Genomic DNA, 14,367 nt, shown 5'->3' on the forward strand with positions numbered 1-14,367 from the left:
GAACTGCAGAGGAGAGTCTACTGAACAAGCCAGTACCTGTCGCATACCAGTACTAACATCTGTTGAGTTACGAAGGTGGAGGCATTACTTTTCATTCAACCCTCATATGTTCATCAGTCCCCAATGTATGATTTCATATGATTTTTGTTGCCAAACATATAGATCTATGTTTTTTCAACATGCTGGTAGTTGGTGAAGCAGACTAATCCCTTTTCTCTGTTTTGCTGCTCACACACTCAATAAGGAATTCTGGAGGCTGCTGATGTTTACCTTGCCTGTTGTAGTCAGGCACATACAGTTATACTGGGATCAGATATAACTGAATACCACTCTTCCCCAGCTCAAGTTTTGTATATTTGCATTGTTTACTGTATTGGAAGCCTGTGTTTTGTTACCCCACCCTCAAATTTTCCCACTGCTGATACTGCTAAAAATGTTTTCAACAGATAGTGAAGAGGAAAAACGGGGAATGGGCAGGTTGGAAACTACTTTGCAAAACTGAACTTCTTTATCAGAGACTTTGTTAACTGAGGCATGCTTGTATAATCACTGGGCAGTGAATGAAGTCTACTACAAACTTTTGAAATCAACTTGTAATGCATTTTTCAAAATTAAGAGAGTAGGAATGGTATACAGCAGCTGCATTGACATTTGTCTACATTTATTTAATTTATTTTATTGTGTCTGAAAGAACACTATAAAAATGTCTTCAAAGCAGGATAACATTTACTTCTTCTTGGAGTCATCGTCCTTCCTTAAGGCACCTTTCTCCAAATTATTTATTTATATTCATATTTATATATGCATTAAAAAAACAAATATCCACAAGAAAAGCAGTGTGTGTGATTCAGTCACATCTCGAGAAATGCTGCCATCCTCGTTGCTTTTTATAAAGCTGAGTCCTAAATGAATTCTCCCCGGAACGGAAGCGAGTTACGGCTTTGCTCCTGCCAGCGGTAGCGAAGTTGGGAGAGCGGTTTGTCCTCTAGGTCCTCAAATTCAGTAAAACCCAAGTGGTTCAGAATCTCATAAACTCCAGCCTTAGATGCCACCTAAAAAGAAAAAAAGAGAAATATATTCTTATACATTATCCAAGTCAGTTTCTACTTTATGTTTCCACCATCTATATAAATAAAAATGTAATGTTCGTTTGTGGGATTAACAGAACTCAAAAACCAGTGGATTAATTGCCACCAAATTTGGCCACAAGACACCTACTAACCCAAGAAGCGCCCATTATTAAAAAAAATTGATTTTGTCATTTGGGAGTTGTAGTTGCTGGGATTTATAGTGCACCTACAATCAAAGAGCATTCTGAACTCCACCAGTGATGGAATTGAACCAAACGTGGCACACAGGACTCCCATGGCCAACAGAAAGCACTAGAAGGGTTTGGTGGGCATTGTCCTTGAGTTTGGGAGTTGTAGTTCACCTACATCCTGAGAGCACTGTGGACTCAAACAATGATGTGTCTGGACCAAACTTGGCACGAATACTCCATATGCCCAAATATGAACACAGATGGAGCTCGGGGAAAACAGACCTTGACATTTGGGAGTTGTAGTTTTTGGGATTTACAGTTACCCTACAATCAAAGAGTATTCTGAACTCCACCAACGACAGGGCAAACTTCCCACAGAGAACCCACATGACCAACAGAAAATATTTAAGGCCATCCAGTCCAACTCCCTTCACCGGGGCAAGAAAAAGCCCTCCTGACAAAGAGCCATCCAGCCATAGATATAGATATATATATATGATTCACACACAGAGATATATAGTATCATAGATTTGAAAGGGACTCCTAAAGTAGTAGTGAAATTAGGTACCGCTAAAACAAGCAAGGGAGGTATTTTATGACACCATAAAAAAAAGAACAGAAAATGTCTGGTGACCAAAAGGAAAGAGGAAGTCCTGATGGCTCTTCATCATAGAGGGTGATGTGACAGCACCCCCTGTGGATGGATTCGAGCACAACCTCTAAGGCACCAAAAAGCTTGACAGTGACACAACATACCTCCTTTCTGTTCTGTCTGTCCAAAACCAGCATTGTATGTTTACCGTGTATGTGTACTGTGATCTGCCCTGAGTTCACTTGAGGAGATAGGGCGCAATATAAATAAAGTGTTGTTGTTGTTGTTGTTACAAGTCACCATCTACTCAACCATAGAAAATCATGATAACCATATCTAACCAGAGCTGATGCAGTCTATCTGGTGCAATTTCCTGAATTTGGCACCCCAAACAGCCCCATTAATAGGCCTATAAACCAAGACACCAAGAAAAAAGTGTGTGTGTGTGTGTGTGGGGGGGGGGGGGGCTGTGCTACAATTGCACACTGTCTCACTTTGATTTGTGAATCAAGTCCTTCCTGCAAGTTATTGATGCAAAGGAACACTATCAATCTGAGTTCTCTCCCAAGTTGTTATCTCTTGGGGAGGTGATTTCCCAAAGGATCTGGTTTCATGGAAAATCAGCTGCATCTATCCAGATTTGTTAACTCCATAATAATATTCATCACCACCACCCCCACAGCTTTCTTTACTCCAAGTGAAAATCATCACCCGAAGATGCACATTATCATTGTGTGGGTTTCCAACCACCCTTTTTGCAGTGCTTTGCAAAAGCACACTGAGAAAGATCTATGGCTTCAGACCTGGTCATGGCACCGAGATGGCTTTGGTCGCCTTGGTGGATGATCTCTGCAGGGAGCTGGACAGGGGGAGTGTGACCCTGTTGGTTCTCTTGGACATCTCAGCGGCTTTCGATACCATCGATGGTATCCTTCTGGGATGACTTTCCGGGATGTGCCTCGGAGGTACGGCTTTGTCATGGCTCCGATCCTTCCTGGAGGGTCGGTCCCAGATGGTGAAGCTGGGAGATGCCTGCTCAGACCCCTGGCCTTTGACCTGTGGGGTCCCGCAAAGCTCCATTCTGTCTCCCATGCTTTTTAACATCTACAGGAAACCGCTGGGAGGGGTCATCCGGAGTTTTGGAGTTGCGTGCCATCTCTATGTAGATGACACACCACTCTACTACTCTTTTCCACCTAACTCCAAGGAAGCCCCTCGAGTGCTATATGAGTGCCTGACTGCTGTGGCTGTCTGGATGAGGACGGGCAAGCTGAACATTAATCCTGAGAAGACAGAGGTCCTCCTGGTCAATCGTAAACCAGACCAGGGCATAGGGTGGCAACCTGGATGGGGTTACACTCCCCCTGAAGTCGCAGGTCCGCAGTTTGGGTGTCCTCCTAGATTCTTCACTTACGTTTGAGGCTTAGGCATCGGTGGTGGCCGGGAGGGCCTTTGCACAATTAAGACTCATACACCAACTGCGACCATACCTTGGGAAGGCGGATCTGGCCAAGGTGGTCCACGCCATAGTCACCTCTAGACTGGATTACTGTAATGCACTCTACGTGGGGCTGCTCTTGAAAACGGCCCGGAAATTTCAGATGATTCAACGGGCGGCGGCCAGGTTGCTAACTGGGGCGCCTTACAGGGAGCGGTCAACCCTCCTGTTGAAGGACCTCCACTGGCTGCCATTCATTTACCGGACCCAATTCAAGGTGCAGGTTCTTACCTACAAAGCCCTGAACGGTTTGGGACCCGCCTACCTGTGTGACCGCATCTCTGTATACAAACCCACACAATCCCTTCGATCATCTGGGGAGGCCCTGCTCTCGATCCCACCAGCATCACAGGCGCGGTTGGTGGGGACGAGAGAGAGGGCCTTTTCAGTGGTGGCCCCTCGACTCTGGAACTCACTCCCTAAAGACAGGCCCCAATCTTGGCAGTCTTTAGGAGGAGCTTGAAGACGTGGTTGTTCCAATGTGCCTTCCCAGAATAATGATTCCATAGCACTGTGTTCTCCAAAGCACTTTACACTTTTTATATCTGCTCGTATGCCCTTCCACAAACGCCACTATCACCTTTCGTCCATGTCCCAGCATTATTTCCATTTTAACTTTACATTTGGCCTTCCCACTGTTTTAAATTGCGTGTTGTCTTATTGATAATGTTGTATTTTTTATTGTTTATGTTTTATTTTAATTGCTGGTACTGTTGTTGTTTTGTTTGTATTGTTGTATTTGGCCTCGGCCTCATGTAAGCCGCACCGAGTCCCTTGGGGAGATGGTAGCGGGGTACAAATAAAGTATTATTATTATTATTATTATTATTATTATTATTATTATTATTATTATGTAGGTCTTCTCCCCACTTCCACCTCAGTCTAAGAGGAGCTACAAAAATTCAGTGCAAATGTGACCTCCTGAAAACTTGAACTGTGCTATCTAAAGAGACAAGGAAAAGCATTCTGGTCATTAACTGTTTTATAAGCCGCTTGTTAACTTTCTGTGTGGGTGTTCGCAAGCTCTTTTAAGTTTGGGCAAATAGGCGGAAAGTATCACGGTTGCCTTGCTATTTTCAAAAGAAAAGGGGCTTTCAGAAAAAGCAAAGAGAACGTCTGATGGCGTTCAAGATCAAACGCTCTGCCAGAAGCACCCTTGGGCTTTCCTACGCCATATATTAGCCTTCCTTTTAGAAGGCTAGTTCTCCACTGCCCCCTTTAAAAGTGCATATATTGCCTGTCAACCTGTGGTGGTCCCATGAGTTTCATAGGGTTTTCTTAGACAAGGAATATTCAGAGGCGGTTTTGCCAGTTCCTTCCTTGGGAGGAAAATGTAAATACAGAGAATGAAAGGCTAAAGTAAGGGCATGGTTTAGGTCCAGCTGTAAATCAACCGGTTTGTGGGTGTTGCCCTCACAGTTGATGCCTCCATGATAATAGACAGCTATTTTTTATTAGTAGTGATTTATATTGCCCTTGGGGCCAGGGCAGAACGGATGTGGCGCATGTTCAGTAATAAACTGTAAATCTCTCCACTGTGTCTTTCCCCTCCTGCTGTCATTAGGCAGAAAGCAAAGAGCTCCCTCATATGCAAAGACAGAAGTAGAAGATTGTGTGAATGGGTGGTAAAAGGACTCCGCCTGGCTAGTACCACAAAAAGACACACCAAGATTAGTCTCAGGAGAAGAACCTCCATGAAGGAATGAGAAGGACCACTGTGCTCTAACACAAAGTATTTATAGAACACTAGCCATCCCCTGCCATGGGTTGCTGTGGCCCAGTCTGGTGACCTGGAAAATAGTGTTGGTTTCTAATATATGTAATTTCTTTATGCTTGTGGGTAAACAGTATTTCTTGTCAGTACTAATGTAGAGATTGTCTGGTTTGCCATACATCAAGGGAATCACTGACTGCATTGGGAAGCTGATGAGGAGACACAACATCCAAACTATCTCCAGACCCACCAAGAAAATCCAACAAATGCTACATTCAGCAAAGGACAAGAGGGATCCTCTCACTTCTGCAGGCGTCTACCGTATACCATGCAGCTGTGGACAAGTTTACATAGGGACCACCAAACGCAGCATTGCCCAAACACGAATCAAGGAACATGAAAAGCACTGCAGACTACTTCAAAAAGAGAAGTCAGCCATAGCAGAGCATCTGATGAACCAACATATTATGTATGGACATAACATATTATGGACATAACATTATTTGAGAACACTGAAATGCTGGACCACTCTCACAACCACCATGTCAGACTACACAGAGAAGCCACTGAAATCCATAAGCATGTGGACAATTTCAACAGAAAGGAGGAAACCATGAAAATAACAAAATCTGGCTACCAGTATTAAAAAAAACTCTAAAATTACAACAGCAAAACAACAGAGAGGAAACAATCAGGGACAGCTAATCATCTCTCAACAAAAGATTCCCTCAGGCACTAACAAGCCACACCAAAAAACTGCCAGGCCATCAAATGCTAATCAAGGTAGCCAACTGAAACTTCCACACCTCCCTCCAACAGACAAGAGTTCTTTGTCCCACCATGGTCATTCCACAGAAATATAAACCCAATTTTCCTAGTTCCAACAGACCTCACAACTTCTGAGGGTGCTTGCCATAGATGAAGGCGAAACGTCAGGAGATAATGCCTCTAGAACATGGCCACATAGCCCGAAAAAACACCTATAACAAGCCAGTGATTCCGGCCATGAAAGCCTTCGACAATACAAAGTATTGATTGTTGATGTTGCCATCCCAAGTGACAGCAGGATTGAAGAGAAACAACAGGAAAATTTGACATGATACGAGGATTTAAAGATCGAACTGCAAAGACTCTGGCACAAGCCAGTCAAGGTGGTCTCAGTGGTGATCGGCACACTGGGTGCAGTACCTAAAGACCTTGGCCTGCATTTTAACATAATCAGTGCCGTCAAAATTACCATCTGTCAGCTGCAAAAGGCCCTACTAGTATCTGCATGCATTATTCGCTGAGACATCACATAGTCCTAGACACTTGGGAAGTGTCCGACGTGTGATCCAATACAACAGCCAGCATTGTTTGCTGTGTACTAATCTTGCTGTGTTTCAAATAATAATAATAATAATAATAATAATAATAATAATAATAATAATAATTTGAGAATTATTTGAGAACACAGAAATGCTGGACCACTCTCACAACCACCATGTCAGACTACACAGAGAAGCCATTGAAATCCACAAGCATGTGGACAATTTCAAAATCTGTCTACCAATATTAAAAAAGTCTAAAATCACAACAGCACAACAACAGAGAGGAAACAAACAAGGACATCTAATCACCTCTCAACAAAAGTTTGCTCTAGGCACTGTCAGGCCATTATATGCTAATCAAGGTGGTTAGTTGAAACATTCACACCTAGCTCCAGCAGACAAGAGTCCTTTGTCTCACCCTGGTCATTCCACAGATATATAAACCCTTTTTCCTAGTTCCAACAGACCTCACTACCTCTGAGGATGCTTGCCATAGATGCAGGTGAAACATCAGGAGAGAATGCCTCTAGACCATGGCCATATAGCCCGAAAAAACCTACAACAACCCAATAATAATAATAATAATAATAATAATAATAATAATAATAATAATGCATTCTGGGGAACTTTAGCTCAACTAAGCAAGTGGCATGCTATGACACACAGCCTCTTTGCTCCCACCTAGGTTTCTCACTAGCGCAAGCAGATGAATAAATAAAAAAATGGCTTATTTCACATGCCATCTGAATTTGGGATCTTCACTTGTGGCCTTTATAAATCAAGTAGTTGGAAAAAGACCCTGTTTCTTCCTCACTTCTTTTGTCTGTTTGATTGTTGAACTCACTTATGGACTAAACTGTAATAGAGCAGTGGTTCTCAACCTTCTGAATGCTTCGACCCCTTAATACAGTTCCTCATGTTGTGGTGACCCCCAACCATAAAATTATTTTCATTGTTACTTCATAACTGTAATTTTGCTATTGCTATGAGTCGTAATGTAAATATCTGATCTGCAGGATGTATTTTCATTCACTGGACCAAATTTGGCACAAATAATCAATATACCCACATTTGAATAATGGGGGTTGGGGGGGATTGGTTTTGTCATTTGAGTGCTGTAATTGCTGGGATTTATAGTTCATCTACAATCAAAGAACATTCTGAACTCCACCAATGATGGAACTGAACCAATCTTGGCACACAGAACTCCCATGACCAACAGAAAATACTGGAAATGTTTGGTGGGCATTCACCTTGAGTTTTGGAGTTGTAGTTCACCTACATCCAGAGAGTACTGTGGATTCAAATAATGATGGATCTGGGCCAAACTTGGCATAAATCCTCAATATGCCCAAATGTGAACACTGGTGGGGTATGGGGAAAATAGACCTTGACATTTGGGAGTTGTAGTTGCTGGCATTTATAGTTCACCTACAATCAAAGAGCACTCTGAACCCCACCAACAATAGAATTGGACCTAACTTTCCACACAGTACCCAGATGACTAACAGAAAATACTGTGTTTTCCGATGGTCTTTGTTGACCCCTCTGACACCCCCAGGGGTCCCGACCCCCAGGTTGAGAAATGTTGGTAATAGAGTAACATGATCCATATGATCTAAGGCAGTGGTTCCCACCCTTTGGGCCTCACGGTGTTTTGAAGTTCAAGTCCCACAAATCCTAACAGCTGGTAAAATGGCTGGGATTTCTGGAAGTTGAAGTCCAAAAGTCCTGGAATCCCAAAGGTTGGGAACCAGGGATCTAAGGAAATTGTGAATAAGTCTCCGAAGTCAGCCTCCTTTCCAAGACCACACCTCCAGGACAATGTGTGTATATGGGGCGAGGGGCGGGGGGCAGGGAATCAGGAAATATAAACCAAACATTCTCTGGTATCTCAGGGTAGTTCACTACAAGGGACTGCACTCCAGCTCCAATAATGTGCAGGGAGAGCTTGTGCAAATGACATCCCTCCCCCACTTCTCCCCTTTCATGTTGGACATCATTGACCTGGACAGGACACTGGCTACATTCTCATTCCCCCTCCAGCTCCCCCCACCCCGCGCCAACTCACTGGATAGATGCCGCTTTCCAACAAGTCTCTTCAATTGAGAACGGCTAACATTCTGATCATAACTACAGTTGGCAGATGCCCCTTTCATCTCTCACCGGGGAGATCAAACATGCCAATATGAATTAGCGAAACTAATTGAGACAGAGAGGAGTGGAGGCTTTCCCATCACACGCCAGCCAGCGACTCCCTACTTACAGCTTACACAAACAAGAGAGGGGGAAAGGCGAATCTCAAGGGCACTGATAAAAATGAGTCCAAGCTGCCCCCTCCTTTTCTGTGTCTGCACAGTTTCACCTTCTCCCTAGTCACCGAGTAGCTATTTTGAAAAGCAGTATTTCTGCTGTTGTGCAACTCCACTGTTCAATTACAGCTTTTGTAATACAGAATGTCTAAAATATGCTGGAAGTAATGGCAATCTTTGTTCTTCTGTGACTTCAAAATGTTTCTGACTTATGGCAATCCTATCACAGGGTTTTCTTTGCAAGGTTTCTTCAGAGAGAGGTCATCTTTGCTTTTCTCTGAAGCTGAGAGTGTGTGACTTGTCCAAGTTTACCCAGTGAGTTTCCATTGTTGAATGGGAATGAAACCCTGGTCTCTAGAGTCATAGTTCAATGTTTAAATCTGTTGCAATCCAGAGCAGGAAACTGGACCCTAAGACAGCAATCCACCACACTTGACTTCAGGAAAAAACAATCCTTTATTGATGAAAGATGAATACAAAAATAGAGGAAAATATGCAAGGTGAAAAGCCACAGTAAAAATCAGCAACAAGAAATGTCCATGAACAAGATCAAAAACCCACAGTAACACTGCTAAATCCTGGAACCAATCCACTAACCGTACTTGAAGCACTAGAAAAAATCCTTGGAACAAAGCCACCGGAAGCAGGAGAACTACAAGAGTCTGCACATGAATCTGAAACAATGCCTGGACTGAATGGGCATCCAGGCCAAGCGTTTTTAAAGCATAGAAATCTATTTCGTGATGTGCCTGAAGGCTGTTTGCATTTCTAACCGCTCTGAGTCGCCTGATAACCGCTCTGAGTCGTCTGATGGCTGAAAAGAGCGGTATACAAGTAAAGTAAATAAAATAAATAAATTTCTCTTAATCTAGCTGACCTCCGTAAACTCTGCGCTTCGCCTCTGCTTTGCCAAATCTGCCCCCGTCTATCCTCGTTAGAGGGACCAGGTGTCAGATTATCTGAAGAGCTAAAAAGGGAGTGAAAGTTCACGGCTTGGCTCTGAATCATTCTCATGGGAATTTGGACTTTCGCTTTCCAAAGCAGCAGGATTTTCACTACACAAACCGTCATCTTCTACATTGACCTCAGAATCATTGACATCTGGAAATACAATCAGAGAGTCAGGTACAGATTCACACACAGGCTGAACCCCAACAAAATCACTACAACACCTTGGATCTTGAATTGTCCTAGGTTTCCCACATTCCACATCAACCTCAAAAACTTAATCCTCAAGCACTTCTGGATCAACCTTTCCTTCACCTTTGTTAAATGGGAATTTAACCCTGGTCTCTAGAGTCATAGTCCAATGTTCAAATCACGACAACACCTTGGGTCTTGAGTTGTCCTAAGTTTCCCAAATTCCACATCAGCCTCAAAAACTTAATCCTCAAGCAATTCTGGATCAACCTTCTCTTTCACCTTTGTTGAATGCAGACCTGTAGCCAGGATTTCAATTCGGGGGGGGGGGGGGGGTGAGTCTGAGTGAAAGAGGGTCTACCCTAGCTGAGAAAGCAAACCTTTTGTATATATGGGATATATTGAGCATGGTGATCAGATCATGATATGAATAAACATAACAGTTTAAATAATGCACCAGTAAGGTCTTTTCGCCGAAGCCCCCCAAGGTCCCCCCCCCCCCCGGCTACATGCCTGGTTGAATGGGAATTTAACCCTGGTCTCTAGAGTCATAATCCAATGTTCAAATCCCGACAACACCCAGGGTCTTGAGTTGTCCTAAGTTTCCCAAATTCTACATCAACCTCAAAAACCTAATCCTCAAGCACTTCTGGATCAACCTTCTCCTTCACCTTTGTTGAATGGGAATTTAACCCTGGTCTGTAGAGTCATAGTCCAATGTTCAAATCACGACAACACCTTGGGTCTTGAGTTGTCCTAGGTTTCCCAAATTCTACATCAACCTCAAAAAATTAATCCTCAAGCACTTCTGGGTCAACCTTCTCCTTCACCTTTGTTGAATGGGAATTTAACCCTGGTCTCTAGAGTCATAGTCCAATGTTCAAATCACAACATCTTGGGTCTTGAGTTGTCCTAGGTTTCCCAAATTCCACATCAGCCTCAAAAACGTAATCCTCAAGCACTTCTGGATCAACTTTCTCCTTCACCTTTTGCATTGTATGATGTTAAGTATTTCCCCATTGTGGTGGGGAACAAATAATATCACACTTTAACAGTGATTCTCAACCTGTGGGTCCCCAGATATTTTGGCCTTCAACTCCCAGAAATACTGACAGTTGGTAAACTGGCTGGGATTTCTAGGAGTTGTAGGCCAAAACACCTGGTTGAAAACCACTGCTTTAGGAGGGCATGTGCTTTTATTGCAGAACATTTAGCCATACTAATAAAACCAATCTCAGCTACAGGGTTGCCATATTCCAGCCCCTCAAATCCTAAACATTCCAATTTGGAAATTATTATTGTTATGCATAGGGGAAGAGTCCCCGGTGGTGCAGTGGGTTAAACCCTGTGCTGGCAGGACTGAAGACAGACAGGTCGCAGGTTCAAATCCGGGGAGAGGCGGATGAGCTCCCTCTATCAACTCCAGCTTCTCATGCGGGGACATGAAAGAAGCCTCCCACAAGGATAATAAAATCATCAAATTATCCGGGCGTCCCCTGGGAAACGTCCTTGCAGACGGCCACTTCTCTCACACCAGAAGCGACTTGCAATTTCTCAAGTTGCTCCTGACATGACAAAAAAAATCCATAGGGGAGTCTTTCAACTTCCTCTTTGAAATCTCAGTTCCTAAGATCTGTGGACATCTCTATTTGGAAATTGCAGATAAATATTTATTTGTTTATTTACGATACTTATAGCCCGCCTTTCTCAGCCATACAGCAACTCAAGGCGGGTTACAGATTGGCACAATTCGATGTCAGGCATTCATTAAAGTGCCATTAAAAACAATCAACATTACAATATAAAACATATATAAAAACATATAATCATCGGTGTCATCTTGTTTAAAACGTTATCCAGTAGCATCGTCTGGCCATTCCCTGTTCATCATTCATAGTTCCGTGTTATCTATTCCGCTGCATTCTCAAAAGCTTGCTCAAAGAGCCATATCTTTATTTTTTTTGGAAAGTCAGGAGGGAGGGGGCTGATCTAATATCCCTGGGGAGGGAGTTCCATAGCTGGGGGGCCACCACTGAGAAGGCCCTGTCCTCCTTCTCTGTCAATCGCACTTGCGAGGCAGGTGGGATCGAGCACAGGGACTCCCCAGATTATCTTAAGCTCCTAGGTGGTTCATAGGAGGAGATGCGTTCGGACAGGTAAGCTGGGCTGGAATCATTTAGGGCTTTATAGACTAAAGCCAGCACTTTTAATTAAATAGTATGCTAGAGATATGAAAACTTAGTGTGTTAACCAGTCAGTCCAAACACAGACAGTGCACTGTTGCTGTCAAACTTCTGCAGAGACAAGTATCCTGGAACTGTACTTGTCTTTTTGTGTCCAAATCTGGGCACCACAATTCAAGAGAGATATTGACAAGCTGGAATGTGTCCAGAGGAGGTCGACTAAAATGATCAAGGCTCTGGAAAACAAGCCCTATGAGGAGTGGCCTAAGGAGCTGGGCATGTTTAGCCTGAAGAAGAGAAGGCTGAGAGGAGATATGATAGCCATGTATAAATATGTGAGAGGAAGCCACAGGGAGGAGGGATCAAGCTTGTTTTCTGCTTCCCTGGAGACTAGGACGTGAAACAATGGCTTCAAACTACAAGAAAGGAGATTCCATCTGAACATGAGGAAGAACTTCCTGACTGTGAGAGCCGTTCAGCAGTGGAACTCTCTGCCCCGGAGTGTGGTGGAGGCTCCTTCTTTGGGAACTCTTAAACAGAGGCTGGATGGCCATCTGTCAGGGGTGATTTGAATGCAATATTCCTGCTTCTTGGCAAGGGGTTGGACTGGATGGCCCATGAGGTCTCTTCCAACTCTTTGATTCTATGATTCTATGATTATATGGATGACTTTTGTGCTTTCTTCATTATTCAGAGCAGAAAGAGGCACCTGCAATGATCTATTATTTAAAGAGCAAAAAAAAAGATAAATTCCCATAGGTGGAAACCTACTTCCAAGTAAAGTGATAGATGCTTAAGACGCAAGCCTATATGCACTGCTTTACACATGCATCTATTTTGAGCTGCAAGTGAAGTTACAGAATCAACAGAGTGTTTAATGGATGTTGGTTGTTTTCTCCACTGCGCTATGTATCAGGATTTCTGGTTACACTCAACAACATAGTTCAAAATGAAATAAAACAGACTACTGTTTTATTGATAGCCTTTGTAACCTAACGTGCAATCATGTGCATGTTTCCCCAGAAGTAAGTCTCATTGTGCACCAGACAGCAGCACTGGCAGATCTGTTTCACACTTCAGTCTCCCAGCAAAAGCTAATGGAAAAACGCATCCTTTACTGTAGGAAGGGAGTCTTAGACTCTTCACTGAATTTCTTCTCCTTACCCTCTTGCCATACAGAAATATCTAGGAACAACGTTCTCTATTTGCAATTGCTAAGCTCTCTTCAGGAAAGGAAAGAAAGAGCTAAATAGTGCACCAAAGTGGCAAGAGCTGACAAATCAGCTGTAATCTGTGAAGAATGCACATGAATGCCATTCCCTTCTGTGTATGTCCATTTGACCAAACTGCGTGGAGATTAGTTCCCTGGGTTCCAGACACTAGGGAACCACAAGGGTGAAGAACGCATGGTTGGAAAGAATAGAGATCCATGGCATGCCAGACCTTCATACAACAAGGACATGCATGGGAATCTTCCCTTGATACATCTATATAAATAAAAATGTAATGTTCGTTTGTGGGTTTAACATAAGTCAAAAACTACTGGGCAAATTGACACCAAATTTGGACACAATACACCTATCAGGCCAACGAGTGACCATCACTCATAAAAACACTGAAAAACACAGCAGAAGGGACTTTAAAAGGCCAAAGAAAGCAAAAAGACGCTACAGTGCATGCGCAAAAATGACTCCCCTGGCAATCAAAACACACAATAGCAAATGCTCTCTCTCTTCCGGACTACAGCTTGCAGAACCCCCTAGACCAGGCCGTTTAGGAGAGGAGGATGATCTAAATGCACTGCTTCCAAGATGAAAGCTTTTATCTCCTTGGATTAAGATAGGTAGGTAGGTAGATCAATCAGGAGGACTGCTGGGAGTTGCAGTCCAAGTATAGGTAGAGAAGGAAGAAATGGGAGAAAGAAGAAGGGAAAGAAAAGGGGGGGGGAGAGGAAGAGAAGTAAGGAAGGGAGAGAATGAAAGAAAAAAAGGGAAGGAAGGAAAGAATTGAGAGAATGAGGAAAGGAAGGTTGGCCACAGAAACACGTGGCGGGCAAAGCTAGTAGCAAATAAAACTAGAATATTATTTCGAAGACGACAAGAGGAAAGAGAGGGTGAGATGGTCAGTGGCTCCAAACAGGACTGCTGTTGGGGTTCAGCCTGAGTTTGAACTTGAACCTGATTCTCTGTTTGTTCCTCCTGATGCTAATGAAAATATATTTACTGATGCTAATGGAAATGTACCTTTTAATGCCAATGCTCCTGAAATTAGTGAGGAAGAAACTGCTGTAGGTTTGGAAAATGCCAATGTTCCTGAAATTAGTGAGGAAGGAACTTGGAAAATGAAAGTACCAGTGT

At 43.2% G+C, this 14,367-nt stretch overlaps 1 protein-coding gene across 3 annotated transcripts in view; it reads right to left on the reverse strand.

The window, feature by feature from the left end:
* Positions 1–631: 631 nt before the first annotated feature.
* PALD1 (phosphatase domain containing paladin 1) overlaps positions 632–14,367 on the reverse strand; it is a 220,233-nt gene continuing 206,497 nt past the window's right edge. For all 3 annotated transcript variants that reach the window (XM_067465697.1, XM_067465695.1, XM_067465696.1), the window contains exon 20: positions 632–1,052. In XM_067465697.1, coding sequence (XP_067321798.1) covers positions 903–1,052 — 150 coding nt within the window. In that variant the 3' untranslated portion in view covers positions 632–902. The remainder of the gene's footprint in view (positions 1,053–14,367) is intronic.

Source organism: Anolis sagrei, chromosome 3 (genome assembly GCF_037176765.1).
Source record: "Anolis sagrei isolate rAnoSag1 chromosome 3, rAnoSag1.mat, whole genome shotgun sequence".
NCBI lineage: Eukaryota > Metazoa > Chordata > Lepidosauria > Squamata > Dactyloidae > Anolis > Anolis sagrei.